The 26,564-nt window shown below is 57.0% G+C and overlaps 11 protein-coding genes and 1 non-coding gene across 12 annotated transcripts; 5 read left to right on the top strand and 7 right to left on the bottom strand.

The window, feature by feature from the left end:
* Positions 1 to 64: 64 nt before the first annotated feature.
* On the top strand, positions 65 to 1,824 carry N657DRAFT_663216 (Bicupin, oxalate decarboxylase/oxidase; the record flags this gene model as incomplete). Its single annotated transcript, XM_062795166.1, has 2 exons — positions 65 to 727; positions 790 to 1,824. Exons 1-2 carry the CDS (start codon positions 359 to 361, stop codon positions 1,822 to 1,824), a joined length of 1,404 nt encoding a protein of 467 aa, XP_062649134.1. The 5' UTR covers positions 65 to 358.
* A 229-nt stretch (positions 1,825 to 2,053) lies between these two features.
* Positions 2,054 to 4,246, bottom strand: N657DRAFT_570568 (P-loop containing nucleoside triphosphate hydrolase protein; the record flags this gene model as incomplete). Its single annotated transcript, XM_062788748.1, has 2 exons — positions 2,054 to 3,596; positions 3,654 to 4,246. The coding sequence occupies 2 exons, from the start codon at positions 4,244 to 4,246 to the stop codon at positions 2,054 to 2,056; spliced, it is 2,136 nt and encodes a 711-aa protein (XP_062649133.1).
* Positions 4,247 to 5,171: 925 nt separating this feature from the next.
* On the bottom strand, positions 5,172 to 7,061 carry N657DRAFT_644230 (uncharacterized protein). The gene is made up of 4 exons (XM_062792719.1): positions 6,752 to 7,061; positions 5,953 to 6,687; positions 5,573 to 5,898; positions 5,172 to 5,505 (listed from the first exon to the last, which is right to left on the bottom strand). Exons 1-3 carry the CDS (start codon positions 6,910 to 6,912, stop codon positions 5,607 to 5,609), a joined length of 1,188 nt encoding a protein of 395 aa, XP_062649132.1. The 5' UTR covers positions 6,913 to 7,061; the 3' UTR covers positions 5,172 to 5,505; positions 5,573 to 5,606.
* A 436-nt stretch (positions 7,062 to 7,497) lies between these two features.
* N657DRAFT_644229 (uncharacterized protein) lies at positions 7,498 to 9,812 on the bottom strand. The gene has a single exon (XM_062792718.1). It carries the CDS (start codon positions 9,683 to 9,685, stop codon positions 7,757 to 7,759), a length of 1,929 nt encoding a protein of 642 aa, XP_062649131.1. The 5' UTR covers positions 9,686 to 9,812; the 3' UTR covers positions 7,498 to 7,756.
* Positions 9,813 to 11,018: 1,206 nt separating this feature from the next.
* N657DRAFT_570091 (glycoside hydrolase family 17 protein) lies at positions 11,019 to 13,226 on the bottom strand (the record flags this gene model as incomplete). The annotated part of the gene is made up of 1 exon (XM_062788705.1): positions 11,019 to 13,226. One exon carries the CDS (start codon positions 13,224 to 13,226, stop codon positions 11,019 to 11,021), a length of 2,208 nt encoding a protein of 735 aa, XP_062649130.1.
* A 1,390-nt stretch (positions 13,227 to 14,616) lies between these two features.
* N657DRAFT_644226 (uncharacterized protein) lies at positions 14,617 to 15,562 on the top strand. Its single transcript, XM_062792717.1, has 3 exons — positions 14,617 to 14,748; positions 14,867 to 14,913; positions 14,974 to 15,562. The coding sequence occupies exons 1-3, from the start codon at positions 14,712 to 14,714 to the stop codon at positions 15,448 to 15,450; spliced, it is 561 nt and encodes a 186-aa protein (XP_062649129.1). The 5' UTR covers positions 14,617 to 14,711; the 3' UTR covers positions 15,451 to 15,562.
* A 35-nt stretch (positions 15,563 to 15,597) lies between these two features.
* N657DRAFT_t62 lies at positions 15,598 to 15,668 on the bottom strand. Its single transcript has one exon. It is a non-coding gene; the product is annotated as a tRNA-Gly (tRNA).
* A 689-nt stretch (positions 15,669 to 16,357) lies between these two features.
* Positions 16,358 to 17,300, top strand: N657DRAFT_633195 (uncharacterized protein; the record flags this gene model as incomplete). Its single annotated transcript, XM_062791196.1, has 3 exons — positions 16,358 to 16,414; positions 16,498 to 16,624; positions 16,777 to 17,300. The coding sequence occupies 3 exons, from the start codon at positions 16,358 to 16,360 to the stop codon at positions 17,298 to 17,300; spliced, it is 708 nt and encodes a 235-aa protein (XP_062649128.1).
* A 309-nt stretch (positions 17,301 to 17,609) lies between these two features.
* On the bottom strand, positions 17,610 to 20,411 carry N657DRAFT_570582 (uncharacterized protein; the record flags this gene model as incomplete). The annotated part of the gene is made up of 2 exons (XM_062788750.1): positions 17,610 to 17,969; positions 18,045 to 20,411. 2 exons carry the CDS (start codon positions 20,409 to 20,411, stop codon positions 17,610 to 17,612), a joined length of 2,727 nt encoding a protein of 908 aa, XP_062649127.1.
* Positions 20,412 to 21,802: 1,391 nt separating this feature from the next.
* N657DRAFT_680077 (uncharacterized protein) lies at positions 21,803 to 23,255 on the top strand (the record flags this gene model as incomplete). The annotated part of the gene is made up of 4 exons (XM_062796244.1): positions 21,803 to 21,877; positions 22,001 to 22,381; positions 22,428 to 22,709; positions 23,148 to 23,255. 4 exons carry the CDS (start codon positions 21,803 to 21,805, stop codon positions 23,253 to 23,255), a joined length of 846 nt encoding a protein of 281 aa, XP_062649126.1.
* A 40-nt stretch (positions 23,256 to 23,295) lies between these two features.
* On the bottom strand, positions 23,296 to 24,466 carry N657DRAFT_655378 (carbohydrate-binding module family 50 protein; the record flags this gene model as incomplete). Its single annotated transcript, XM_062794599.1, has 5 exons — positions 23,296 to 23,571; positions 23,611 to 23,733; positions 23,912 to 23,941; positions 23,978 to 24,113; positions 24,222 to 24,466. 5 exons carry the CDS (start codon positions 24,464 to 24,466, stop codon positions 23,296 to 23,298), a joined length of 810 nt encoding a protein of 269 aa, XP_062649125.1.
* Positions 24,467 to 25,073: 607 nt separating this feature from the next.
* N657DRAFT_644220 (uncharacterized protein) lies at positions 25,074 to 26,375 on the top strand. Its single transcript, XM_062792716.1, has one exon. The coding sequence runs from the start codon at positions 25,259 to 25,261 to the stop codon at positions 26,096 to 26,098; it is 840 nt and encodes a 279-aa protein (XP_062649124.1). The 5' UTR covers positions 25,074 to 25,258; the 3' UTR covers positions 26,099 to 26,375.
* Positions 26,376 to 26,564: the final 189 nt, after the last annotated feature.

Here is a 26,564-nt window from a genome sequence, read left to right as displayed (position 1 = left end):
CTCAAGGGGTCGATGACCAACGACACTTGCCTCGATTCTCAGTCCAGCACAATCAGATATCCGTCCCTGAGCTTGGTTCAATGAGCAGCTGTCTGGATAATCGAAGACGGCCGGATGTCGGTAGGAGCTGCGACTACACTCCGTCTGGGGTGCTGCCATGGATGTCACTGAGAGGGCACATCAGCTAGGGGCCGAGAGCCGTAGGCCTGGGCTGACCATGACACAGAGATGGTATATCTTGTACACTCACCCTTGATGTTCAGTTCATGTTGGCCCTTCTTTATTTTAAAGCCTTTACCAACCTTCCGGAATCACCAGCTGAGCGACCTGTGTTAAGGGTCCGGAGCAGCAACACACAATGCGTCTCTCAACAGCAGTCACTGTCTTGGGTGCCGCCCTCATCAGCGACTTTGCAGCCGCCGTTCCCGTCCAGGACAGCCCAAGACAACGACTCCTGGATGGCAAGCCGCTGCCGGCCAAGTACCGCAAGGACCCACCGGATCCTTATAGACCCGGCTATCGAGACCCCAATGACGGCGCGGTAGACTCCATCGGCAGGAAACTGGACCCCTTGCCATACCGCAACGGTGACGGCACCTCGGTCTTGGGCCCCTGGAACAGGGAGCGAGCTCGCCAGAACCCAGACCTCGTGCGGCCGCCGTCGACAGACCACGGTAACATGCCGAATCTCCGATGGAGTTTCGTCGACTCCCATGTCAGAATCGAGGTTTGTCCGGAATTCCCATTTCGCTTCCCTCCAACTCTTTATTCCCACTGACAGCTCTTCAGGAGGGAGGTTGGACGCGGCAGACCACCGTCCGCGAGCTCCCCGCCAGCATCGAGCTCGCTGGTGTCAACATGCGCCTGGACGAGGGCGTCATCCGCGAGCTGCACTGGCACAAGGAAGCCGAATGGGCCTACGTGCTGGACGGCCGCGTGCGCGTGACGGCCCTGGACTACGAAGGCGGCACCTTCATCGACGACCTCTCCAAAGGCGACCTCTGGTACTTCCCAGCCGGCGTCCCCCACTCCCTCCAAGGCCTGAGCCCCAACGGGACCGAATTTCTCCTCATCTTCGACGACGGCCACTTCTCGGAAGAATCCACCTTTATCCTGACTGACTGGCTCGCCCACACCCCGAAATCCGTGATCTCCAAGAACTTCCACCTCCCGCCCGAGATCTTCGCTCACATCCCCCCCTCTGAACGATACATCTTCCAGGGTTCCCAACCGGGCTCCATCTCGGACGAATTCCCCAAAGGCAAGCACGTCAAAACCTCCAAGTACAACTTCACCCACCGCATGCTTTCCCAGCCGCCCAAGAACACGACTGGCGGCCAGGTGCGCATCACCGACTCCAGAAACTTCCCCATCTCCAAGACGGTCGCCGCCGCCCACCTGACCATCGCCCCGGGCGCCCTCCGCGAGATGCACTGGCACCCCAACGCAGACGAATGGTCCTTCTTCATCCGCGGCCGGGCCCGCGTGACCGTTTTCGGCGCCGAAGGATCCGCGCGCACATTCGATTACCAGCCGGGTGACGTCGGGATCGTGCCCAAGAACATGGGGCATTTCGTCGAGAACATTGGCGATGACGAGGTGGAGATGCTCGAGATCTTTCGGGCCGACGAGTTTCGCGATTTCTCGCTGTTCCAGTGGCTTGGGGAGACCCCGAGGCGGATGGTGGCGGATACGCTGTTCAAGGGGGATAAAGAGGCTGGGGAGCGGTTTTTGAAGGAGATTGGGGATGCGGGGAAGGATGAGATTACGCTGCCGCCGAAGGGGGGTTATGATGAGGCGGAGGGTGGGGAGGACGAGTTGTAGTGGGGGATAAAAACAGTCCTGGTTGGGGGGGGAAGCAAGAAGAGTTGGAAATCGTGAGTATTTTGAGTATGTACCATGGGATATGATGCGCACCAAACGCCTGTAAATGTACAAAGCCCAACCAGTTCCCAAGGAGGTATCCACCAGCATCTAGCATCACTTTGTAATAATGTACGTGATGCGATTTCTTAACGCGCACCCGAACGCCATGCCCAAGATCAGCCCGTCATCACAGATAGTGCATCATCTGTTGCGGCGCGCCCGGTCTTTTCTTCTCAATGATGAGCACTGTTTCAATGTACTTCCTATCGAGCGTCTCGCTGTTCTTGCGCGCCGCTAGCAACTGCGCCGTCTTGAGCACATTCTTGATCTGGCGGCCGTTGAGCTTGAGCTCGGCCAGCTCCGAAATGTCCTTTTCGGTAAGCGAGCTCTGGATGGTTGACCCCTTGAGGAAGTTGGCCCAGATGGTGCGCCGCGAGGCCGACGTCAGGTCCGGGTACTCGATGCTGACGTGGATGCGCGACTGGAACGCCGCGTCGATGTCGTCGACGCGGTTGGTCGTCATAAACATGATGCCCTCGTAGTACTCGAGCGTGCGCAGGAAGATGGACACGATCTTGTTGCGCTCGAGCTCGTGCGTGCTGCGCGCCTCGAGGAATACGTCGCACTCGTCCAGCAGCAGGATGGCGTTCCACCGCGCCACCAGCTCCAAGATCGAATTGAGCTCCCGCTCCACCTCCCACGGGTCCGAGCCTAGGTCGCCGGAGCTTAGCGTGTGCAGCGGCACCTTGAGGTTCTCGGCCACCGCCTCGGCCGTCAGGGTCTTGCCCACGCCCGGCGGGCCGGACAAGAGGCAGATGATGCCCTTGCCCTTGCCCTGGATGACGTCGTCGAACTTGCTGCCGGCGATCTGCGACTCGGAGAAGGACATGATGAGCTCCTTCTGGTCTGGCGGCAGGACGAGCCTGTCGAAGGCGGTGCTGTTCCAGACGACCTCGGAGATCTGCTCGGTGAAGAAGTCGAGCCACTTTTTGAATTTGAGCGAGTAGCCGCGTGTCCGGGACCGGCAGAGCATTTGGTAGTACGGCGGCAGGACGAACTTGTCGTCGGCCAACCCCTGCTGCTCCTTATGTTTGCTGAAGCGTTCGATGTCATTGGCGTTGAAGTCGTTCAAGTAACGCACGCGCCAGGGGCTGAAGCGGTTGAAGCTGTCAATGTCGACAATGATGCGACCCGTGATCTGGCACTCGACCTCGTTGCCCTCGCGGTTCCATGTGATAGCCTTGCCCGAATACTGCTTGTAGTGATGCCCGGCGAGCTTCTCAAAGATCTCGCCCCGCTTGACGAGCTTCGCCGCAAGGGCCTCCTTGTCCTCGTGGAAATGGAGCGGATACACCTTAAGACCCGTGATCTTCTTGGTGCCGATAAACTCAGGGATGTTGATGGCCTCCTGATACCTGCCGAACTCTTTTCCGCCGTAATCGACGCAGTCGCAGCGCACCTGCAGGAACTTGCCGCAGTTGTTTTGCATGTACTCGGTCTCGACGCACTCGAAGGCGCTCATCGGACCCATGTGGGCCGAGATGACGACGTTGCCTGGCTGGAAGATCATCCAGAGGTCCTTGAAGCAGACGACGCCGTTCTTGACATAGTCGTGGAATGCCTTGACGGTGTCACCAATCTCGTAGTTTAGAATCTTGTACAGCAGCTTCATGTGCTCCTTGGTCGTCTCGTCGAGGTCCGGCTTCTCAACGTACGTGGTAAACTCGTTCCTGTTGCCATGTCAGCTGCCCGCCTGCATGCCCGGGGACACCCTGGGTGCTGCATACCATCGGTGCACGAACGGCTTGAAGGGCGCCTCAAACTCGAGCCTAGTCAGTTCGCACGCAACTCCGGGATAGTCGGCCATGATCTCGGCCAGGGCAGCCCTGATCTGCGGGCTCTGCACGATGATGCTGTGTGCCTCGAGCTTCTTCCGGCTGTCATTGCTCTTCTGGTTGCGCACCACGACGGCGTATGTGGCTGTCTCCTCGTTCTCGGCGGCCTCCTCGGCGTCTTCTGGATATTTGTCGGTCCATGTCCAGTTCCCATCTTCGTCCGACGCGCCCTTGTAGATGTTCTTGGCCTCGGCAATGGAGCCTACCAGCTTGGGCTTCTCCTTCTCCTTGTCCTTGTCCTCGCTGTCCTTGGCCTCATCGTCGCTGTCTTTCTTCTCGTCCTTCTTGTCGTCGGTCTTCTCCTCGGTCTTATTTTCCTCCTCGTTGTGGTCGGTCTCTGTCTTTGTCTTGGTCTTGGTCTCGGTCTCGGTGTCGATGGTGGATCCAGCCGCGCTGGACCCGCTGTCCGGCTGCTTCCTCGGCTTGGTGGACCCTCCCGCTTCCTTCTTGGAGCGGGAGCGGAACGAGGGCCAACAACGAGGCATCGTCAGTGATTTGGCAGAGGTGATGCTGTAAGTGAGCTGCACCGAAACGGTTGAGAAGGCTGGCATCTATGGCCTTGTGAGGTTGAGAGACACGCTTTTATGGAAGGGCCCCAGAAACCCGATGTTGGTGCTGAATGCAGCCAAGAGCGGCAGCGCTGCAGGCTGGGGCGAGCTGAACGACGCAATCTCCACAACTCGGCTTGTGACTCAATGGCCTCTTGGCTCCGAGGACGGATTGTTCTGAGGAAGTGCAAATCCTCCAAGCAGAAAGCAGTGGCTGCCTCACGCTACTGGCGCAATTCGCATGGTTCCAGGTCTGGTCGATTGCCTGGGCTGTCCTCACTCGGTGGCATCTGGTCCGGCCAGGCAGTCAGGTTGGAGAAATCAACGTCCGAGCTCTTCAGCAAAACCGACGAAAGTCACCGGCGACAGCGGGGCCGGTGGGCTGAGTCGGCTGGTGGCAGGGTCGAGAAGCCGCTAAACAAGCCCTAGACTCAGAGGCGACCCAAGACTGGAGTCCTCCGGGCTGGAACACCGTCAATCCACAGCACTTTCCGTCCTCCCATGCATTTGATATGATGGAGAAACCCGTATTGGAGAGCGGTCGGACTGCGCTGCCTCCACAACAGGTCCAGGCAGCCGTGCCGCAGACGAGTCGACGACCTGCCAGCGGCAAGGGCTTTGCCGTATCGGACCCGGCTCCGTCACACCTTATCCCGCCCATGAAGCCGCCACGTCGCCCGCCAAGTTCAGCCGCCTCTATCTCACCTCAGCACTGCCGGCCTCGCTTTTTAGATGTCGAGGGCTCCAATCTGACGGGAATACGGAGGGACCATATTGTTGGCTGTTGGCATGACCGCCATCAGTATTACTGCAGAAATTTGCTGAGCTACTCTACGCACTCGGTTGTCCTGCTTACCATAGAAAAACTTGACGACTCAAATAGAGGTCTAGCCAGTCCAGCCAGTCTATCCGTACTTATTCTGGTACCATTAGTAGACTGAAGCCAATAGGTTGCGGACAAACTCAGAGCTCAAGCAACGCATGGATATGAACTTCCGCAGAAGCCGGATTTGTATACCTCCTCGCTTAGCTGGGACTAGCCACGGGGTATGCGGTGGATGTTCCCAGTTTATGATGTTTGACTCTTTTTGTGATCCTCGACCCATGTATTTTGTTGACGGGTTAAACCGGCCTACGACATCCAGCTCTAACATTATATCAGAGTGCTGCAAGCACTTCAGCACGCAGCATCAACGCTGTGCGTATTCCAAGTCAATATCCTACTTGTGAAGAGGAGCTCGGACAACGGGTTCCGCAACATACTTAACACTCTGTTTTGGGTCGAACGAACCGTATCTCAAAAGGCGGTCTTCAGCTTAGAATAATCCCCGGCCTTCGCCTGCAGATCTGCAAAGATCCGGCCCGAGTCGTCCTTGCTCAACTCCTTCATCCGCTGCGCATCCTCATCCTCGAGCTTTTCCATCTCCTCAGCGGGCTCCGCCTTCCCTTCTTCCTGATCCTCCTTTTGAAGAGCCAACGCTTTTTCAAACCCAGAGGACTCACCCACCAGGAGGAACTGGGTATTGACGTAGTCAAGGTGCTTTGGCTGGGTCGGCACCCAGCGGAGGGATCGGAATTCCTCAAAGAGCCTGTGATATTGTCAGGTGCCATCGTACATCCAGTACGGACAAGGAAACACTCACTCTTTGGGATACTCCGGGGCCTTTGGCAACCGGGCATTCTGTGGCCCAGGGAACTCCGGGTTCTTGGTGCTGATGACGAAGCTTCCCCTCTCCTTCAGCCCAATCTCCTTCTGCACCTCCCCCAGCTTCTCGGGCAGAGTCAGAATATACACCAAATGACTCGTTCTGCCCGTGCTCGTAATGGCATACACCCCCTCCCCAACGGGCGTCGCCGCAGGCGTGTGCCTTGTGCCGGCAGTTTTGGTCTGATAGTCGCCGGAAGCCAGGAACTCGTCCTTGAGCGTCTGGAACGAGACGTTCGACTTCTCGACAAAGGCGGTAAACCGGTCCCGGCCCGATTGTGGCAGGGTCTTCTTGGGCAGCAAGCAGAGCCGGCTGTTGCGGGCATCGCCGATGGGGCCGCTGCCGAGCTTGGCGTCTTGCTCGATGGGCCGCAGGATGATATGGCTCCGGGCGATGTCGCTCACGTCCGAGGGCGAGTCGACGTTGACGCGGGGCCGGAAGAAGAAGTAGATGATGCCTTTTTCGAGGATACTGGATGGAACTTGTTCGGTGTCATCGCGGCCTTGGGGCTCAACGGCAGAGGTGGCGGTCTCTTTCGGTCTTGCTTCCGTCTTCTCCATTCCGCCGCCGTTCTGCTGCTTCTCCCTTCTTTCCTCCATTGACCCCTTCTCCTGATCTTCCTTCTTTTCCTTCTCCTTACTCTCCTTTGCTCGCTTTAGCCTCTTCTCCTCGCTGCAAACTGGGTCAATATTCGTTTGCGGGACGGAAAATAATGAGAGGGCGATTATCGCCTCACCTGGCAGGTGAACCCTCATCTGTCTTCTTGGTTCGCTTGGGGCTGCGAGGTGCGGGGGATTCTTGCGTCTTGTGCTTTGACCCGGGCTGGGCTTCGGCGGCAGAGAGAGCGCCAGACGGCTGCTCATGTTTCTTCGCTGCTGAACGGGTAGTAGTCGTCATGTTTGCAGTGGCCAGAACAGGACGTTTGGGCAAAGGCGATGGTGCTGTGAAGGTAAAAGGTGAATTGGAAATGAACGGCTCATTATGCACGATTAGTTAATTAGATTGTTGCTGGGTGCAAGGGACCGATGAGATGAGCATGATGTTCCCTTTCAAGGCATCGCAAGTGATGTCATCAACGGTCAACCTGTCTTCTACCATCGCAAATGCGGAACCGCACTACACCCCCCACCTTATTCGTCTCGGATGTACAGTAAAAGGCTGTACAAAGGGTACAAAGCACAATGCCTATTGCCATTCGAACCATTGTAGCGAAATGCCATCCCGCCTTATCTGTGGCCACTCTCCATGGCACCGCAGGATGGGAACTCAACCCCAGGTTAAAGTTCCACGACAGATGTCGTCCGACTGCACCAACAATGCATGTGTTGATTACCTAGAGCAGCTACCCACGCTGGCAAATTACTCGAAGCAAACATTCAAGGGTGAGCGAGCGATGCAGCCTGCCACGTTCGTATTGTTTGCGGCCTCCAAAGCTTTGCAGTCCAAGTTCGGGTTTCAGGAATTCGAACATTGTAAGAACGGGGAAGAAGTGCTCTCGTCCTACCCTACCAACCCTACCTTACTTGGGATTCAATTTCGAAGTATGGTGGAATCAGGGCAGGTGTTCTTCAAGACTTGGGCGTCAGGGTCTCTGCTCCTCTTTCATCATCTTCCGATTCTGCAGTGCTGCTACTACCGTACCTACCTTACTTGAAATTCAGATCGGTCCCTGCGCGCATGAAATAATCCACACAGCCTCCGGAATCTAAAAACCAATCACCAAAAGCAAATACTCTAGTAATCAAACATGCTCTCGCCTGATCTTGTCTTCAAACCCACGGTAATGCTCCTCCTGAACGCCCAAAGCCTGCATCAGCTCCCGAAACTCTCCTGCCCGCCGCATAGCCGGCGTCTCACTCATGGAAGGCTGCTTTTCGTCGGACCTGTGCAGCAATACGTCGAGAGCGGCAGAGAAACGACCATCAGACCGCACAACAGCAGCCTCGGCTATGATGCCGCAGATGGCCAGCCATCCCAGGATCAAGCGGGTATCGACCGAACCGTCCATCATTCGGAACTCCATGGTCCGGGGATTTCGCCTGGCTCGCTCATCCTCTTCACCGAACGCGCTAAAGTTGAAGCCTAGCCTCCGGTACCTCCTCTCCGGACCCGAGAGCAGTCGACCGAGCTGGAGGTGAGACGATGTCTTCCATACTTCAAGAAAAGCGCTGGTGACATCGGCTGAGGAATCTGTCGCATGTCTCCGAAGCGCTTCGACGACCTGTTGGTCCGAAATGGCCTCGACATCGCTGGGTGCTGTCGTCAAGTCTCCCATGCGCTTTGCGAGCCGGCTGCGCTCCTGCAACGCGAAACCCCAGGTGTACGTGTTGTCGAAGTTCGGCGATCTGGGGTCCCTGATGCTCCGCAATGTCGGCTCCGCCACCCACAGGAGCGTCCCAAGTCGTTTCAGCGTCGATAATGACCAAGGTCGGCCATCCATTCGCCCCAGGTGAATGTGAACCTCGCAAGTACAGTTGGCAACAAGCCGGTGCCTCGCGGTCAACCCGCCTAGAACCCTCAGCATCCGTTCTCGAGTTTCCGCGTCCCTGAGCCGCATCTTCGGCGAGCAGACCTCGACCGGGACCCAGAGATAACCCTCAAGAGACTTCTCCTCGCTCAGCGGCTCCGCCGAATTCGCCTTCTTGACCACCCAGCCGGAGCCCCAGAAGTCCTTCTCCTCGACCCCTTGGTTGACGAGGGAATGCAGGGTGACCGCCTGCTCACCGGTGTCCCTGATTGTTTGAGCTATGCACTCGTGGCCCTGCTCCAGCCATGCCCTCTGGCTGTCACGGCACCGTGCCGTAGCAACAGGCCGCCTGTCGTCTGGTTGTGGGTCCTCGGCCCCTGGCGCAAGTAAAGGAAGCAGCAACTTCCACTCGAGTGCTACCGATATGTCGTCGACGCGGTCAACCAGCGCCGCCTCGCCGGCCTTCGTCACCTCCACGGCGTCTTCGGCTGCATGATGGGGGTTGGCGGGACTGTTTTGGGCATCCTGCGTGCTTTGTTGATCATCGTCGAGAATAAACGGCGCCATCCTCTGAGACAGATCCCCACTCAGCCTCTCACGGAGGAGCTGCGGGAAGGCACATAGCTTGTCCAACCTGAGCCCGAGAAGAAAAAGAATGCAGGAGGGGAGATTGAATAAGGACTGGCGCATCGAGACCCCGGCCCCTGGTTGTGCCATCGGCCGTCGTCGATCCCCGCAAGGCGTTGTCAATTGTTGGAAAAGTCCGGGGCCATCCTCGTGGTGGCCATGCGCGCAAGGTAAAAGGTCCAAGCCGGCTCGTTCGGAGACCTGACAGGGAGCCAACTGGCCCATGTTCCCCAGCGCGCTGGGTTCTGGGGGATGCGGGCACAGGCTCCAGCCTTGAGGGCTCGAAGTCATTCCATGCACGCACGCTGACGACCGATGCGCGGTTGGCTCGTGGCGTTCCATGAGCCCCATATTCCTGACTGCTTCGGGCAGCAAATTCTGCACGAGGTACCGCCATTGCATGGATACTTGCAGGCCCCCATGCATGGCTAGCACATCACTAGACAGATTGCCATCTCGTTCGCTGGCTGCAAGATGCCGCCAACAGCTTGTCCATTGCGGCACGGACACGCCCAACTGCGCCCGCCCAGGCCTTCGCCCAGGCCCCAGACGAATTCTTCCGGCATTCCCAGACATCTCGGTTCTGCTCACCGCACGTCTGCAGCCTGTGCTCGCCAATCTTGCGTGATCATCGCGGCTTATCTCCGGGGGACAAAAATCAAGTCGCGCTTATTACTGTGGTACTCGAGTACCGCCCCATGACCGTCTGTCAGCACCGAAACCATGGGTGACAGAGCGGTCAGTCCCAGGCTCGACCAACCCGAGCACCGCGCCCGCGCCGCCCCATGTCCGCCCCCACACAACCGGATTAGGGCCCTGTCTTACAGTCAGTAAAATCACTCCGAGATTTGCCGGGGTTTGCGAGAGCGTGTCAGAGATCAGTCTCATCATTGATCTTACTCATGAAAAGAATGGCGGAGCATGTTGTCAGACCACCAAATTGATTTAACCAGGGACGTTACACCACAAGACACTGATCAACACCGCGCAACTTGAAAGTGGAGAGCCGTCATATCTGATCTGGCTGGTAAGCGCGGATGCAGGCTTACCAGGGTTCTGTACTCTGTGCTACCAACACGATTAGACAGACTGACAGATACAGCCAATGAGGCTCATCAAATCTAGGCATGCGCCGAGGAACATGATGGCATCTCTGCATTTGGGACCAAGACAGAAAGCGAGAGAGGGCTAGTTAAGACTGAGTGAGGTTGAGAGTGCTTATAATCATGGATGTCGGGGAGGATAACTAAAAGAAAAGAAATGAAGCTCTGGCCTGGTTGATCCTGGATGAACATTAGGCATCGCAACCACCCGACCGCTGGGTTCTGATGTTAATCTCTGCAATGAATTATGCGGGTCACGAGACTGACCTTCTGCAGTGGCCGTTGAAGGCAACAGTCGGGGCGAGATGTTCGTCCAAAGCCGAACTGATGAGGGCTTTCGGGGTTAGCGGTTTACCCCTGACCATGAGCCCTGGACTTGCCCATCCGGCTCACACACGAAGGGCTAACAGTTTTGTGACATGCAGTCATCGTTGGCACTACTTCCAGCCAAGCCTGGATGATGGCGAATGAGGTAGGGAGAAGGATACTTTCACACTGCCGCCTGAAGGAAAGCATCACGGAAGTGAGAGAAGTAAAGACAGCAAGGTGCCGGGCCAAAGCCTGTCATTACAATCATCCAAACTGGAAATGGCCCATCCTTTCACAAGCCGTCAGAAAACTAACGATATAAAAACCAAAACTGCGCTCGGCCCGAGATGTCAAGGTGCTCCCCTGAAAGCCAGATATACACAGAGCAACAAGGAATGCGGGCTTGACAAAACACATCAGTGGTACATGATGCAACAAGAAACCCGCGTAACCGGAACCCAGAAAAGGAAGCATCATGCAAGGCAAAGAAAACGATTTTAAGACACCCGCTTCCCGCCACAATCCGGGATCTTGACCCCATCCTTCAGCTTCCGATCGACCGTCATCAATCCCCAGTGATCCTCCCACTCCTTGCCGTCGGTATTGAACATGATCTTCCACGGCTCATCAAACGCTTCGAACCAAAAATACTCTGTCCCATCGTCCAGCGCGCGACAGACCCAATCCTCCATGAAGGTGTTCAGCTCGTCTATCCCCGCGACCGCGCGGTCCGGGCAGTTCGTCTCCAGTTCGGTGCCGCATGCCATGCCGCCCTGCGACGGCCACCCGGTCTCGGCGATGACGTTCATGGCATTGTCGCGCTTGAGAAAGCTGCTCGTCTTGTTGCCCCAAAAGTACTTGGTCCAGTCAGCCGCCTCGGAGGCCTTGGCGCCGGCGAAGAAGGGGTGGATGTTGGCCATGATGGCGTCGCTCTGGCTGGCGAGGGTCGCGTCCCACTTGTCGCCGAGGTCGCTCGTCGCGACGGGCAGCTTCAGCCCGCGCGCGGTGAGGTTGGCGCGGACTTCCTCCAGGAGGCTGCCGAGCGTCGTGATGGTCATTTGCTGCCGGAAGAGAATCTCGTTGGCCACAATGATGCCCTTGAAGTAGCTCTCGTCGTACTGGTCGAGAATGTCCCACATCTGGGACAGCTGGCGTGCGTTGGTAGTTGCGTTGGCGTCCTGCCACACGCCGAGCCAGATCTTGACTTTGTCCTTGAGCTTGAGCTGGTCGACGGCGTGGATGAGCATCTGCGTCTGGTTGCAGTCGGTGCCGTAGAGACGGACAACGTTGGTAAGTTGGGAGAGAACGGCCAGGTCGCGGGTGATGTTGTTTTGGGAGGGCGGGTTGTGCATGCAATCGGGGTATTGCGTGTTGAGCGGGGTGTAGTCCATGCCGGGGAAAACCTTGCGGAGGTCCGGGTTGTTCATGAGAGCCTGTATTTCAGACGAGTCGGAGTTAAGGTCGCCGTGGGCAGACCTGTCCCCGGCGGCTGTCGAAGTGTCGCCCGAGCCGCTGTTGGCGCTGCTGCTGCCGCCCCCGTTACTCCTGAAGACGGCGCCGAATAGGACACCGAGGACGATGGCAGCAAGAATAACGATCACGACGATAGCGATAATCGCAATCTTCCACTTCTTCCCACTGCTCCTGCCCTTAGATAAGGCAGCGGCTTCCCAGGCCTTCTCCCCGGCGGCGCCAGCAGGCACCGCGTTAAAAACGGCTCCCCCTGAGCCCAGGCCGGAGCCCCCTGAAGCCCCGTCACTGCTGAGGCCGGTATGGACAGGCGCGTACTGATTGTTAACACTCCCACTGCCGTTCCTCCCAACGAGCCCCCCGAGCACGCCGCCCGCTGCCGCGCCGCCCGCTGCAGCTGCGCCGTGGCTCCGATTAGACCCAAGGCTGAGCATGCTAGTCCTTGGCCCTTTACGTCCGTACTCAAGCCCGTCGTCACCGTCGTCTGCTATGTCGAGGGGGTTTACAACGCCGAGGTTCGAGTCGACGTGGCGCGAGAGGTTCTGGTATGGGTCGTCCGTGTAGACCTCGCCGCCTATCCTAGAGGGTGTGCGCTGCCCTGGTGTCGCGTACCCTGAGCCGACGGCTGCGGCGCTCAGGCCTTGCAAGCTCGAATGCGAGTTTCTATTCCCTGCGTGGTAGTCTGGCGACAGCATGCCCTTGTCTGCGTAGACTTGTCCTTGCTGGTACGGTTGTTGGTTGTGGATGGCGTTGAGACCGCTCTCTCTTGCGTTCTGCTCAGCGATAGTCAGGGCAATTCCAGCCATGCCTCCGGCGGCGGCGTTGCTGAAGTTGTCTGCGCCTGGAGTGACGGTGCTCTGGGGAGAGGGACGTTGGCTTTGTGGTGGATACGAGGTCCCCTGACCCCAAGACCGTCGGTCGGTCGGGCGTTGTGGAAATGATCGGAGTGGGGATGCCGAGTCGCCGTGACCGTTCGCTGTCGCCGCAGCGTATGGACCGGCGCCTAGTCCACCGTTTGGGGGTTCTTGGTTGTAGCGTCTCTGTGATCGGAGCCGCGAGAAGGACGGGTCTGGGTGGCCTCGCGGAGCGTACTGGGAGGGCGTGGCGTCGTATGTGTCTTGTTGATGATGATATGGTTGCTGGTATTGGCGATGCTGAAGAGGATCTGGGACCGAGCCGTCAAGAGGTTGACGTTCGGCCAGCTCATCTGCTGGGAAATATCCTGCCTGCGCCATGGTCAAGATTGAGAGGCTGGGCGCAGTTCAGCCCGCAACCCGAGCGTCGCCGGAGTGTCTCGACAGGCTGGGGCAAACCGCACTCCGTTCGGGGCGGCCAGTTTGGAGCAAAGAATTGAAATGGAGCGAAATTGGCGGGCCAATTGAGCAAAGCCGGGTCCTACCGCGAGCGCCGTGGCTTGGTTGGTTTCCTGTCGAGAATGAGGTACTCAGCAAAATCGTTTTGGATTCGTATTTTGGGCTGCGCCCCCCTGTTGTTGCCTTGGAACCTCGCGTGGTTGGATCGTTGCAGAATCTCAGATCCTTCGCTGCCATCGGAGTCGGACAAGGCCGCTGTGTGCTGCCCTGCAGCGCGCGCCGAAATACTGAGCGAATGTAGCTGCGACGCAAACGGGTGCCCGCATACGTCGCAAATATGTACGTGCGGAGTGCACAGCAGAACCGAGAAGGTTGCCGTCGCAGGAGAAACGAACGCAGGGCTCTGCCAAGGAGCGGGCTGCGCACCAAGTTGGCATCTGGACTGCCTTGGTGGGCAAGCCTCTCCTGCAACAGCCCGGTTGCAACTTTGGCAAAGGGGCAGGTCGGCGCTAGATGACCAAGCGGCAGAACAGTGACGGTGCTGTTGCAACCTGAAAGTGGGACGGGTTCTCTTACTTCCGAGTTCAGATTGGCTGAAATCTCTTTGACGGGGCAGCACAATTGCGGCTACCGTGACGCTGCCCCACAGACCTCATGCCCGAGCCAGGACCCGGCTCAACTGGAACACCTGTGACAGCAAGGTAGGTAGGTTAAGTTCAAATACACTGCAAGCTTCCAAGGGACACGATTTCGCTCTTGCGAAAGCCAATTTCGTGCAATTTCAAGATCAACAGCCCAAGCGGATAAAATGGTAACGGCATTTTCTGCTGCATTTCACTCGTTCCCGTCGATCGACTTGGTTAGTTATAGGCAGTCAAGATTGGAACGATACGGATACCCCGCCGGCCGAAGCCTCCGACATCCGTGTTGCGTCATAGCAATCGGGCAACGGTGACGGGAATCTCAGTGCCGACGATATCTTCGGCTCGGCCGGGTCACCGATAGGGGAAGCAATGCGTCTTGTATGTCTGGCTTCGAACCTGGGAGTTATGTCCTCCATTCCTGTCCGCGCTTTATACCATTTGAACACTGAGTCCTTGGTGCGTGGGCTAGATCATTACCGTTTACAAAGTTGAATTAAGAAGCTTACCTCGCACTCCATCTCCATCTCCACGAAAGAAGCAGCCTTCCAATGTGCAGATCATCAAGATGACGCAACCAAGTGAGATGGAATTTAGGTTGACATCATAGACAGTGTTCCCATCAGACACGTATACAAATGCCGAAGACAGTCTTTAAAACCATTTCTCTCTGTTAATACGACAATTCAGGTTACCTACAGGCAGATTATTTAAAGACTGCAGCGATAAAAGCTATCAAATCAACACGCTCACAAACTCTTTCACCATGAGCGCCAACCCCGAGTCCGTTGCGAACCAAGGCCGTACGTGCAAACCCACACCTGATAATGTCCTTTCCGGTTGTCTCGGGAGCATCGTGCTCCTGACGCCACACAGCGTCCGCTCTCAACTGGAATGCAGTGTTTAACCGTCCTCGTCTAGAATTCCACTCAAGCGTGCCTCCGGCACACCCCCTGACGACCTCTGGCGTAAGCCGAACCCACTCCACCCCAACCTCCTCCGTCTATGGGACTAACAACCGCACGCAGCATCAACTCGGCCAGCAAGTCGGCAACGAAGCGGCCCCCGAGTTCCGCGCCAAGACATTCCCGCCGGGCACGGCACCCAAGGAGCACTCGCACCAGCCCAACCCGATCCACGAAGTCCCGGGCCAGTCCATGAACGAGCTCGCCGACGAATCCGGCCGCACCGAGGCGCTCGACATGCCGGGCGCAACCAGCGGCGAGATTCACAACTCGGGGACCTATGGCAAGCCCATGCAGGGTCAGACGAGCCGCGAGCAGCGCGGCGCGCACGCCGGCTCCAACAAGAAGGAGCGCAGCGGGTTGGAAGGGGTTGGGAACACGGCCACCACGTCGGATGAGACGGTCGAGGGCCGGGCGCGGGTGCTTGGTGCGGACCTGCCGGAGGGTGTTGAACGCGGCATCCGAGGCAAAGGCCCCGGGGCGGAGGAGACGAATCCTGCCTCTGCCGCGGAGGTGGCGTCTGAGAAAAGACGGTCGTGAGGAGGGGGATGAGTGGTAAGGGTGGAGCGTGTATGATATTTGGCCATTACAATAAGATATACGGATTAGTTAACATATTTTATTCAGGAGCAAAGAGAAAGAAGAATGGAAGCGTGTCGATGTGGGCTGAAACAGTGCCAAAAACATTGCGTCAGCCGCGAATCGAACGCGGGGCCCATCGATGGCAACGATGGATTTTACCACTAAACCACTGACGCTGTAAGTACGCTGATTTGTGATGACAAACCATAGACCTTTAAAACATATCAATGAACGTGACGAGAAGTTGCACGGTCGTCCTCATTCCAACTCAAACGAAGCCCGTCATGAGGTGGCTGAGTAAGGTAGATTATATCTACTCTGTGTGTACGACGTAGTGTAAAAAATGTGATGCGGATACAGAATGGTTTTCGAAATCAAGCTTTTCTCCGTGGGCCCCTCACGCCCAGGCGCTCGTTCTCGAAAAGCCAGCGATTCAGACTGCGCCTGATCAGCCGCTCAGAATGCGGCTGAAAAGAAGCGAGATTGGTCTGATAGCGCTATCGATCGCTATTCCTGTTTGGACTTAACGCGATGCTTGATTCGCCAAGAAAAGGCACCCCGCCGCCGAGATGGCGCATGGGCCGAAGTCAGGTTGCGGCTCTGCGATGACGCCCGAACAAACCGGCGAAAAAGTTCCCAAGTTCGGATACGATAAGCCTACGGAACCTAGACAGCGGTAGCCTCAGTTTCGGGATGCCCAACGTGGTAAAACTGTCATATTGCTCCGCCTCTGTTTTTAATATGCAAAGACCAGAGCTGAAGTGTGGGAAAGGAGTACTTCCCATGTAGACCTTACTCTAATGTTTTCCTCCGAAATCTTGCACCATTTCTGACAAGCTTCATCAACTGCACTGATAAACTAAAAATGCACGGTAGACTCGCCATTTCCGCTGCTCTGGTGGGCCTTTTGGCCCAGGTCTCGGTGCGTATTCAACAAGTCTCATACTGCGGTTGCCAAGAGCCTCGCCAGCTGGAATCAACGGCCCGCTAATGACTGAGGAACAGGCGACGACCTGCACATCTGCAAACGCGACGCCAATTGAGCAGTACATCGGCTCAGGGAGCGGCGGCGGCGGCGGCGGCGGCAATGGCGGCTTCGTAATCTCACAGGACCCTTTCGCTTGGGTCAGCAGTAAGTTCATGTCCGATCGCACTTGTTACCTCTTTCTCTAGCTGCCGTGGGACATGTGTTTGCTCTCGAAACAGCCATCTTAACCTTCCGCATTTACCCTCGACCACCCTGAATGGAACTTGAATGAACATGAGACTGACATGGTTGTCCAGACGCCGTCAAGAAGCGGACCACTCCCGACGCCCGGCTCGCCAACGTCGCCAACATCCTCCTCCCACGCGCCACAGACTCGGTCGACTGCTCGGCCACCGAGGCGTGCCTCTCGATCTCGAGCACGCCCTTTTGCCTCGACATAATCAGCGGCGATTTCCACGACGGCGTGGGCACTACAGGCAACGCCCTGTCCGGCGACTACACCCTCGCCGACGGGCGAAAGGGCAATCTGTACAAGGGGCCCTATCCCCAGGTCACGGTCGGCGCTGCCAATGCCGCGACGACGGTGGCGAGCAGCGCTAGCCATGCCAGCGAGACGGCGGGCGGTACCAGCGGTGCCAGCGAGACGGCGTCGGCTGGGGGTGGGGCTGGTGCGACTAGGAGCGGGTCTGGCGTGTCCACACCAACCGCGACCGGGGTGGCACCGGCGGCAACGACGTCCAAGAGTGCTGCCGTCCATGGAAAGGTTGCAGCTATAGGGATGGGAGGTGCCATGTTGCTGGTCGGGGCTGTCTTGCTCTGAGACAGCAACGACATCCATCTGTTACCTGCCCGATTGCAGAACCCTTTTCTGTACAACTAGGTTTGCTTGACTAATCAGCAATCTCCTTCAATGCTGTCATTGTTCACTCCGCCGTACAGATCACACTCCCATCAAGAAACTTGAACCTGTATCTCGGTTGCTCGCCGTCCTCGGCATGACTTCAGTTGGTCTTCGGTGTCACTGGGGATGCACAGGAGCGTTCAGGGGGGTTGGTGCTTACGTTGATGGGAGGGCGGCGAGTGTACGCGATGCAGGATCGGTTGTCTTCTCAACCGTCTTATCCCGCTCTCATGCTAACAGCTTGCTCTGTCTCTCCAAAAACAGGACCTTGGGCCGGTCGTCCTCGAAGGTCAGACGCTTATCCGCCATGGTAATCTCCACGTCCAGGGGGCCTTCCCGCAGACTCCATTTCCTCGCTTCATGCTCGACCATGCTGTCATCCGGTGGCGAAGTAGCCACCTGCTCGTACCACAGGTGTATGTCGTACGCCCGCTTCAGTTTTTGGATCATTATGGCTTCGATAGCACACCAGGCGCGTGTATAATAGAGGTCGTCGACGAGGCTAATCAGGGCGTTGCACTGTGCGAGGATCATCGGTAGGGCATTGACACCGGGCATTGGATCGTCCTGGTTCACGCAGGTGTGATCCTAGGAGTAAAGTCAGTATTGGTACGGCGGTTGAGTCCTCTGAATAGCTCGAGGAAGGCCAGATTGAGCACCTACCACCCAAATGCCTAATGTTTCCGGATCTACAGTAGGATGTAATTTGAGAAACTCCTCGACTGCCGACTTCATGCGCCGGTACTGTGTCTTGTTCGCATCGTCGGGCGAAGTTGCCGCTCTGTCCTTGTTAATCCAGCGGTAAGAAAAGAAAATGACAAAATCAGCCTCGGTGCCAACGGAGCTTGTTGTTAGATGATTTGTCTTGATCTCGCTTGATCGTAGAAGCTCTCCATGGCGAGCAAAGTCAGGCCACCGCATAAATTTGAGCCGATCAAAAATGCGGCCGCTCTCCGGCTCTGCAGAGAGCGTTTCGGCATACACGCGCCGAAGCTTCGGCAAGGCGTCTGCGCCCCGGTGCCGGAGGAGAATGGGCCGCATTTTCTCTTGGAACAGCTCGCGGTACCTTCTCCGGAGCCGCGCATCTGCGTGGCGTTGTCTGAGCTTGTCTTCAATGTCAGGGTCCGCGCTGTGTTTACGACGGAGGCCCTCCAGCACAAGCGCCTCGGACGCTGTGTCACCGCTGAACGCGGCGTAGTCTAACGCGGTGTATCCTTGTTCGTCAAGGAGGTCCATGTCGGCGCCGGCGTTGACTAGATCCTCAAGGTACTGGCGATGCTCGTCCGATGGCTCCTTACACATGGCCATTGCGGGGGTGCAGGACGGCCCAGGTGGGTTGAAGTGTTTGAGGGCTTCCTCGCATTGCCCGTCCAGAAGTAACGCTCGGCCGTAGAAGAATCTCGAGAAGGCGATGAGTGTCGAGTCTTTTTGAGTGGCCTCCATGTCAACTGAAAGGTTCAGGGACGCAAGTGCCGAGGCGACGGCCTCTCTTGTTTTGCCTTGGGCGGCATGACACAAAGACAGACGAGCGTGGCCGACGATCTCCTGAGTCGCGGCAAAGGCCAGTCTTCCAGTGTCGGTCTTCGTGTCTATCCCATTACGACTAGAAGTCTCTCTGATCTGTCGAGCCCTCTCGATCCGCTCCTTCAACTGCTTAGTAGCCAACTGTAATGTGCGCTGTGACAAATGGAAATTGACCATACCCAGGTTCCCAATAGCCCTACACATTGCCTCCTCCGACCCAAGCTCCTTCGCTGTGTGGTACTGCATCTCGAACGCGCGTTTTGCTTCGTCGAGGAGATTCATATGGCGGTACACGACGCCCAGCTCGCCACACATCTCAATCTGCTGCAAGCTCGGCTCTGTTTCAGCAATGACTGCCTCCAGAATATCTCTCGCTTTCTGATACCTCCCAAGCCGCCGGTTCAAGTTCCCAAGCTCGCTGAGAACAAGGCGCCTGTAGTAGGCCGGGTTCGGAAACTCTTCGCTCGACTCGCACAAACTGAGCGCGTCATTGAAGGCAACCAAAGCGAACTCCAACTCGGACGTCTTGGCGGAGTGCCGTCCTTTCTGAACGAGGAGCTCCCACCTGCGAAGTAGCTGGACCCGTTCGACAAGCATTTTGGCCGTAATACCCGCAGGGTCACGAAACTGCTTAAAAGACTGGGCGTCCGGCGGGCCCAGCACGGGGGCACGCCGTGTAAAACCGCGGTGGGAATCGAAGAAAAACAAGGTGGCATGCATGGTCTCAGGTGCCACTTTTGTTGTATGGAACGCGCCGGCGGGAACGGTGTAGGTCATGTCACGAGAGTGAGCTTGTGATGAGGTGAGCGTTGCGCGCACACGTGTTCCGGTGTTTTGCACGATCGAGTAAGTCTGATGTGTCTTGTAGGCCGCATCTCGGCCCTTTCCATCGCTCCAGGCAATCTCGTACGTGGCATGGGTGCTGCATGCGGCATTTTCGCTTTCATCAACCTGGTATGAGTGGTCGATTCCTTCGCCAGCCAGGATCCAGCTCTGACCGAGAGGCTGGTGCGAATGGATGGCAAAGCTGTCGTTTCCGCGATGGCCGTCCGGCAACCAGACATGCAGACGGAATAGTTCGTCGATGTTCCCGTCCTTTAAAAGGCTGCAGAGAGGCACGGCAAGAAAACCCTGGGCGCTGCGAAACGGCGCGCAAAGTGGCCGCGAGAGATGGCGGCTACCCAGTGCCGTGTAGATCAGATCCCAGACGAGGTCAAGGTTGCGTGCGCTTACACACAGCGACTGGCGGCAACTTCCACGCAGAAAGGCAACAGCAAGCGTGAGGTTCATGACCTCTCGGGGCCCTCCGAACGACAAATTGACGTCAAAAGCGGAGCGCCAGCCGTGAAGCGGACGAGTGATGGCCTCCTGGTTGTCCCTGTGAAACTGCGAGAGCCACTTAGCAACGGGCTTCAGATATTCCTCCGGCGCTCGCGATGCTGCTGCTACACCTTCAAGAACTTGTTCGAGAGAGCAAAGCGAAATGGAGCAATGCGCGTCGCCCATAATTATCACGGCTCTCGCAGCGGAAACCTTGCTGCTGAGGGGTAGGTCGTGACTCGGGGGCCGTGATCCAGTGGTATGCTTAGGTAGCTAAGGTACGGATTCGGTTCAATTGTTCCGAGTTCAAGAGAAGTAAATCTTTTGTCCAACTCACAACTCTTTCCAAATACACAGAATATACAGGGAAACACTCTGGCGGTTGAATCGAGACAATTGCAAGGGCCCAGTGGTACAGTGGGGTCCAAAAGTCTGGATCCAAGCTGCCCCGCACCCCAACCCCCTCCATTTACCTCAGCACTTACAAAGGATATCGCAGGAACTACAAATCTGACGAGGAATCTAATTGTATTTGCTAGAAGCCTAGGTTTTGAGCTTCAATACCGTGCATACCACCACGAGCCTTTTTGACAGCAGCTAGCCTTCTTGGCATACTGTCAATCAGGCCCTCAAGATAGGCCTGCGGTACAGCGCTCCATGCCTCCTTCAAGCACGCAGTGAATTTTCGATATCGAGTTGGTTTTGCATTAGACAAGAACAACAAGCCAAGTCCGGATCGGCGGCAAGAAAGGCTGTAAGGCCTTCCTGGCGACCTAGACTGGCCCCCGGAAGCTATCTAGAATGCCTTCAACAAGCTCTTAGACGGAGCACTCATCAGAGCCGTGACCATTGCCGCACTATACTACCAGAACCTGGGTGTCGATGCGGTTGTACGCAATTCCTACACTGACCCTTACTTCCAGTAAGTCTCGCCCAGCAGACGGGATCGGTGTTCAGTCACCGCGTATTAACCAGGACAGTGAGAACGACCCAACGTCTACCTTTTGCCGACAGTACCAAGGCAGGACCTGCATGCTAACCGAGGACCCCATTAGCGGTAACTGCACTTTGGGAGGCTATCCTGTCTACTCCATGAATGTCAGCAACGTTGGCCAGATCTAGCTAGCCGTCAACTTGCCTACAATGCCGACCTACAGCTTGTTATCAAGAATACTTGACACTGCTATTTGGGCAAGAGCAGCGGCGCCGGGGCTCTGAGTATCTAGACGCACAATCCTAAGGACATCAGGTATTACCCGGATCTAACAATACCGGGATATTCCAGGCCAGCGATGAAGGTTGCGAGGCTCACCGGAACGACATAAGCGCGCCTGGGTGGAATTTACAAGGTCAGTGACCACCATCAGAATGACCACCATAAGAAACCCACCCCTTACACATCTTAACAAGCCATAGAGCGTCGAATATACAGGCGGATACGTCGCTAGGGGTAGGCATACGCCGCTCTCAGGCTTCTACGGCATAGCCGTGGACCACCCATAGCGCTCGAGGTCGTGACAGTCGACGGCCGCTTCATTACCGTCTTTCCCGAGTCGAACACCGACCTCTACTAGGCGATGCTCGGCGGCGGTGGCAGCACCTTTGGCGTCGTCACGTCCATCATCATCCATGTCGACCCAAAGCTCCCAGTCGTCACCTCCGCCTTCACCATCAGCACCTCCACCACCATCACCGCCATGGCCTTCTAGGAGGCTATGCGCACCTACTTCTCCCTCTTCATCCCCTTCACCGACGCCGGCACCTACTCCTGGTAGAGGCTTTCCCCCACGAGCCCCAACTCCTACTCCTTCACCATACACCCCTTTTTCGCCCCCAACCACACCCTCTACTCCTTCCATGCCCGCACCAAACCCTTTTTCAACCGCCTGAAGCAACTCAACATTCCCGTGACCCCCAACACCACCCTCCACCCAGCCTTCTACCCAGCCTACAACGCCAACTGGGGCAGCGACCGTGTACTCAACAGCGCCGGCCGCGTCAGCGTCCCCAGCAACCAACTACTCCCGCGCGCCAACTGGGCTGACCTAACCAAGTTCAACGCGACCTTCGCCGTCATCCGTGAATATGTCGAACCGGGTCGCCTGCTGATGGGGTATCACCAAGCCTCCCGCAACCGGGTCAACGCCGACAACGCGGTTGGTCCCGCGTGGCGTGAGGCAGTCTGTTCCTTGATTCTTATAGGGAGGTCGCCCTAAGGGGGCAGTCATGGAGAACCCAACTGCGGCGGATCTGAGGGCAGCGTTGGGGGATTTGCAGCGGAACGTGAATACGCGGTTTAGGGAGGTGGCGCCGGAGAGGGAGGGGGGTGGGGCGTATTCAAAAGAAACAAATAGAGACGAGCCGGAGTGGCAGAGCACGTTGTATAGGGTCGAGAATTATAAGAGGTTGTTGGAGATTCAGAGAAATGGGGATCTAAGGGAGGTGTTTTATGCCACGACGGCGGTCGGGAGCGAGGGGTGGGAGGTAAGGGATGGCGAGCATGGGGTGCAGACGCAGAATGGGCGGCTATGTCGGGTTTAACGGACAGAGGCAGTCTAATAAGCAACACGTCGGGGGGTGAATATATGTGAGCCTAGCTATCACTGCAGGTTTTGTCACTTTGGCACAAGGCTAGGTGGTCATCAAGAACACGGTCTATCAATCAACTATTGCAGTGTGGACAAACCACCAGAACTGAACCCCTGAGCACCTCACATTCCACTACGAGATACATCCCTCGTCAAGCAATGACTCACTTTCTCACATGACGCCGATGCAAACATAGGTGAATGCCTGGATCGAAATGCACGCTTCCTCGATGTTGTTCCACCTCTTGACAGACGCGCCTCCTCCAGGAACGTTGTTCCAAAAAGCAATGCCATTGCAGTGTCGCCCCTATTCACCCAGACGAACTTGTTGCAGTTGCCGACCATGCCGGGGTGCGGAGGTGTAGGCGTCGCGATCCCGTTGCCAGGCGGCCGCGTCGTGGTCGGCGTCGGCGTGCCCCCAGTGACGCCGATGCAGACGTAGGTGTGCGCCTGGAGCGATGTGCACGCCTCCTCGATGTTGTTCACAGCTTGACGTACTGGCCGCCGGCGACGCCGCTCCAGAAAGCAATTCCGTCGCATGTGTCGCCGGGATTCACGTAGACGAACTTGTTGCAGTTGCTGACCATGCCCGGGTGTGCCGGAGTGGGCGTCGTGATCCCGTTGCCGGACCGGGTCCTGGTCGGTGTCGGCGTGCCTCCAATGACGCCGATGCAGACGTAGGTGTGCGCCTGGATTGAGCGGCAGTCCTCCTCGATGCCGTTCCACAGCTTGACCCACTGGCCGCCGCCGACATTGTTCTAGAAGGAAATGCCGTCGCAGGTGTCGCCCGGGTTGACGTAGACGAACTTGTTGCAGTTGCTGACCATGCCCGGGTGTGCCGGAGTGGGCGTCGTGATCCCATTGCCTGGCTTCGTTGTCGTTGGTGTTGGGTTAACCCCAACGACGCCAACGCAAGCATACTAGCACGAGAGATCAGCTTTCGAAACACACACTTGAGTTCACAGGGACGAGGGAGGACAAGGAGAAAGATGGCTTAGGAAAGGGAGAGAGGAGAGAGGAAGGAAGTGAGGAGAGGAAAGGGAGGGAGGAGAGAGGAAGGAAGTGAGGAGAGGAAAGGAGGAAGGATAGAGCACGTACTGTTGAGGCCCAGAGGCCGGTGCAGTCCGACTGGGCTGCGGGATTCTACTGGATGAACTGAGCCACCGAGATGGAATACAGGGTCGCAATAGTCGCGCATGTGTGACCCTGTTGGACGAAATGGAACCGGTTACGGTTGGCAACCATGCCGTCTTGCACTGGGCTCGGGGTCGCGGTGTTGCTGGGAGTCGACGTGGAAGTTCTAGTGATGGTCGAGGACTGAGTTAAAGTTGAAGACACGGAAGTTGTTAAATATCTAGTGGAGGTTGAAGACCGGGAGGTAACTGAGGGAGACTGGGCGGTGCTGGACGTGGTAGACGCCGTGCGAGAGGTGATGGTGGTGGTGCTGGACGGGTCAGGAGTGACAGTGCCCATCACGCAGTATGGCTTATTGACTTCGAGGTCCGGGCAGGTAAAGCCGGGGTTCAACTTCTCGAAGCCGTCGACGGTCAGCCCCCAGGCCCGAGCGATTGTCTCGCAAGTGACGCCGCTCCCGGCCGTCTCGTAACAGAGGCAGTCAACACCGCGGCGCAAGAGGACCCGGGCAGCAACCATTCCCTTGGCTTGGGATTAGAAGAATTACGGACGAGGAGACTCGGCAGGGTGATGAAGGCAACGCTAAGGTGATATGAAGGTCGGAGATTCCAAGCCGAATCTTATACTCGCTCACCAATCTACTCGATGATGCCTTGCTTGATGCCCTGGTCGTCCTAACGGCAACTCGCCCGTGCCAGTTACCTGTACTGCGATGTGGGCCCTTGACCGGCGCGTCTCAGGCTTCCAACGCGAGGGCGAAGCCTCACCCGAGCCAAGGCCTAAATAAAGCCAAGACGGTCGAGACGGTGGAACGGCGGTGTGTCCTTGGGTGTTGCCGTGCTCAATGTCAGGCACGACTCCGCAGACTCTTGAGAAGCGGAACGATGCTGCGCCAAGCTCGTCCCGGTCAAGCCTGGTCCAGTCAGCCGAACTCAAGCAACGCGTCTCGATTGGTGTATGGGGCTTCGGGCAATGCTACCCGCCAAGTGGTGGGGTTGGCGATTTCGGAAGCACGAGAACTCAAGGGAGTAGGGAGGTTTTTTTCCATATCTCCCAGTCTGATTGCATCGCTGTAATTTACCGCGATTGCAGCTTTCTCGTCGGTACCAGTCACGGCTCGTACTTACCTCCAGATTCCCTTCGGTTATGCCTCCCCGTTCCTTTCTTTTTCCCTCCCAAGTTCACTCTTTCCTCCGTTTTGCGCCTACCTAGGTACTCTTTCTGACAATATCGAAGCTATCATCGGTGAGGCCCCAACCTTTCCTGAGCGATTTCTACCGGACTTCAACCGCCGCTCGAAGCCACGCAAACATGCGCCTCATCTCCCGGACGGCTTCGTCCTTAGTGGTGTTACTGGTCTGCCTCGGGGTTATCGCTGACGCTGCTGGCGTGCTGGAGATCAACGTAGTGTTTCCGCGGAACGAGACATATGCGCCCAATCCATGGTTCCCCGTCGTCTTCGCTTTCCGCAACGCCCATCTTGCGCAGTACCTCCGACCCCGCATCGTCTGGTCGATACAGAACGCGTCCGACGCGCTGGGAACCGTGCTTGGAGGCCGCGTCCATGAATTGTCCTGGGTCAACTGGACCATCCATGAGCCCTACTTTGTATATGGCTTCGTAGACTTGGAGGCCGCTGAGGGCCAGTGGGAGCTGTTTTGGTGGGGAGACTGGTTGAGTTGCGACTTGAGCGGCTCCGAGCCCGCTTTCAAGGTCAACAAGACCGAGCCGTCGCAGCGATCCCTCGAGTTCACCATCAAGGCTGGAGGGCAGGCGGTGGATCTCGTCGCAGCCACGGCAAACGATGACACAACATGCGTACAACCGGGCGTCGCCCTCAACGTGACCGACGAGACGAGATGGGTTGTCGACAAGCCGCTTGACCCTAACGATTACGGCGATGCGACTTGCGCCGTACTGGCCTCCTCGACCCCGACCCCGACCGCGAATCCTTGCCAGGTCGAGATCAACTCTGCCGCTGCCTCGAGCATATGGGCGTCCCTGACCGCCCGCCGTTGTGAATACAGGGACGCCAATGACAACCTGGCAGGTCTTGACTGCCTGAAGGACAATGCTGCCGAGCGGCTGGCCGTCGCGGGTGTGGCATGTTTGGCAGCGGCATTCGGTGCACTCGGGTACCTTCTGTTGTGAACATCGAACTAGACGTCTGGACCCCGCAACGGAATCGGCCCCACAATGGAATCCTGGCACCACCACCATTCCATCCATGACTAACTTCAACTCAACACAACTCATCCACTTCCGGGCCAAAATCAACATGACCGCTATCCGGAAAGAGCTTATTCAATTGGCTATAGCCGAGGTTCAAGAAGGCCTTTGTTCACAGAAAGATGCAGCGGAAAAGTACAGCATCCCACAGTCTACCCTGAACCGACGGCTTCATGGCGCCCACCCTCGACAACAAGCCAAAATCCACGAACAACGGCTCAGTCCTGTGCAAGAGAGGCATGTAGTCGACTGGTGCCTCAATGAAGAAAAGTCTGGAAGGGCTCCTAGACGCAGCCAGGTGGTGGCTTTCGCGCAGGCCATCTTGGCTGAAGGAGGTGATCATCAGCCCCTGGGTGCTAGATGGATCGACCGCTTTCTACGCCGCCAC

The sequence above is a fragment of the Parathielavia appendiculata genome, assembly GCF_033297405.1.
Source record: "Parathielavia appendiculata strain CBS 731.68 unplaced genomic scaffold N657scaffold_4, whole genome shotgun sequence".
In the NCBI taxonomy this organism is placed as follows: Eukaryota; Fungi; Ascomycota; class Sordariomycetes; order Sordariales; family Chaetomiaceae; genus Parathielavia; species Parathielavia appendiculata.
Note: the sequence above shows the minus strand (reverse complement) of the source record. Positions and strands in the feature narration are given on the sequence as shown.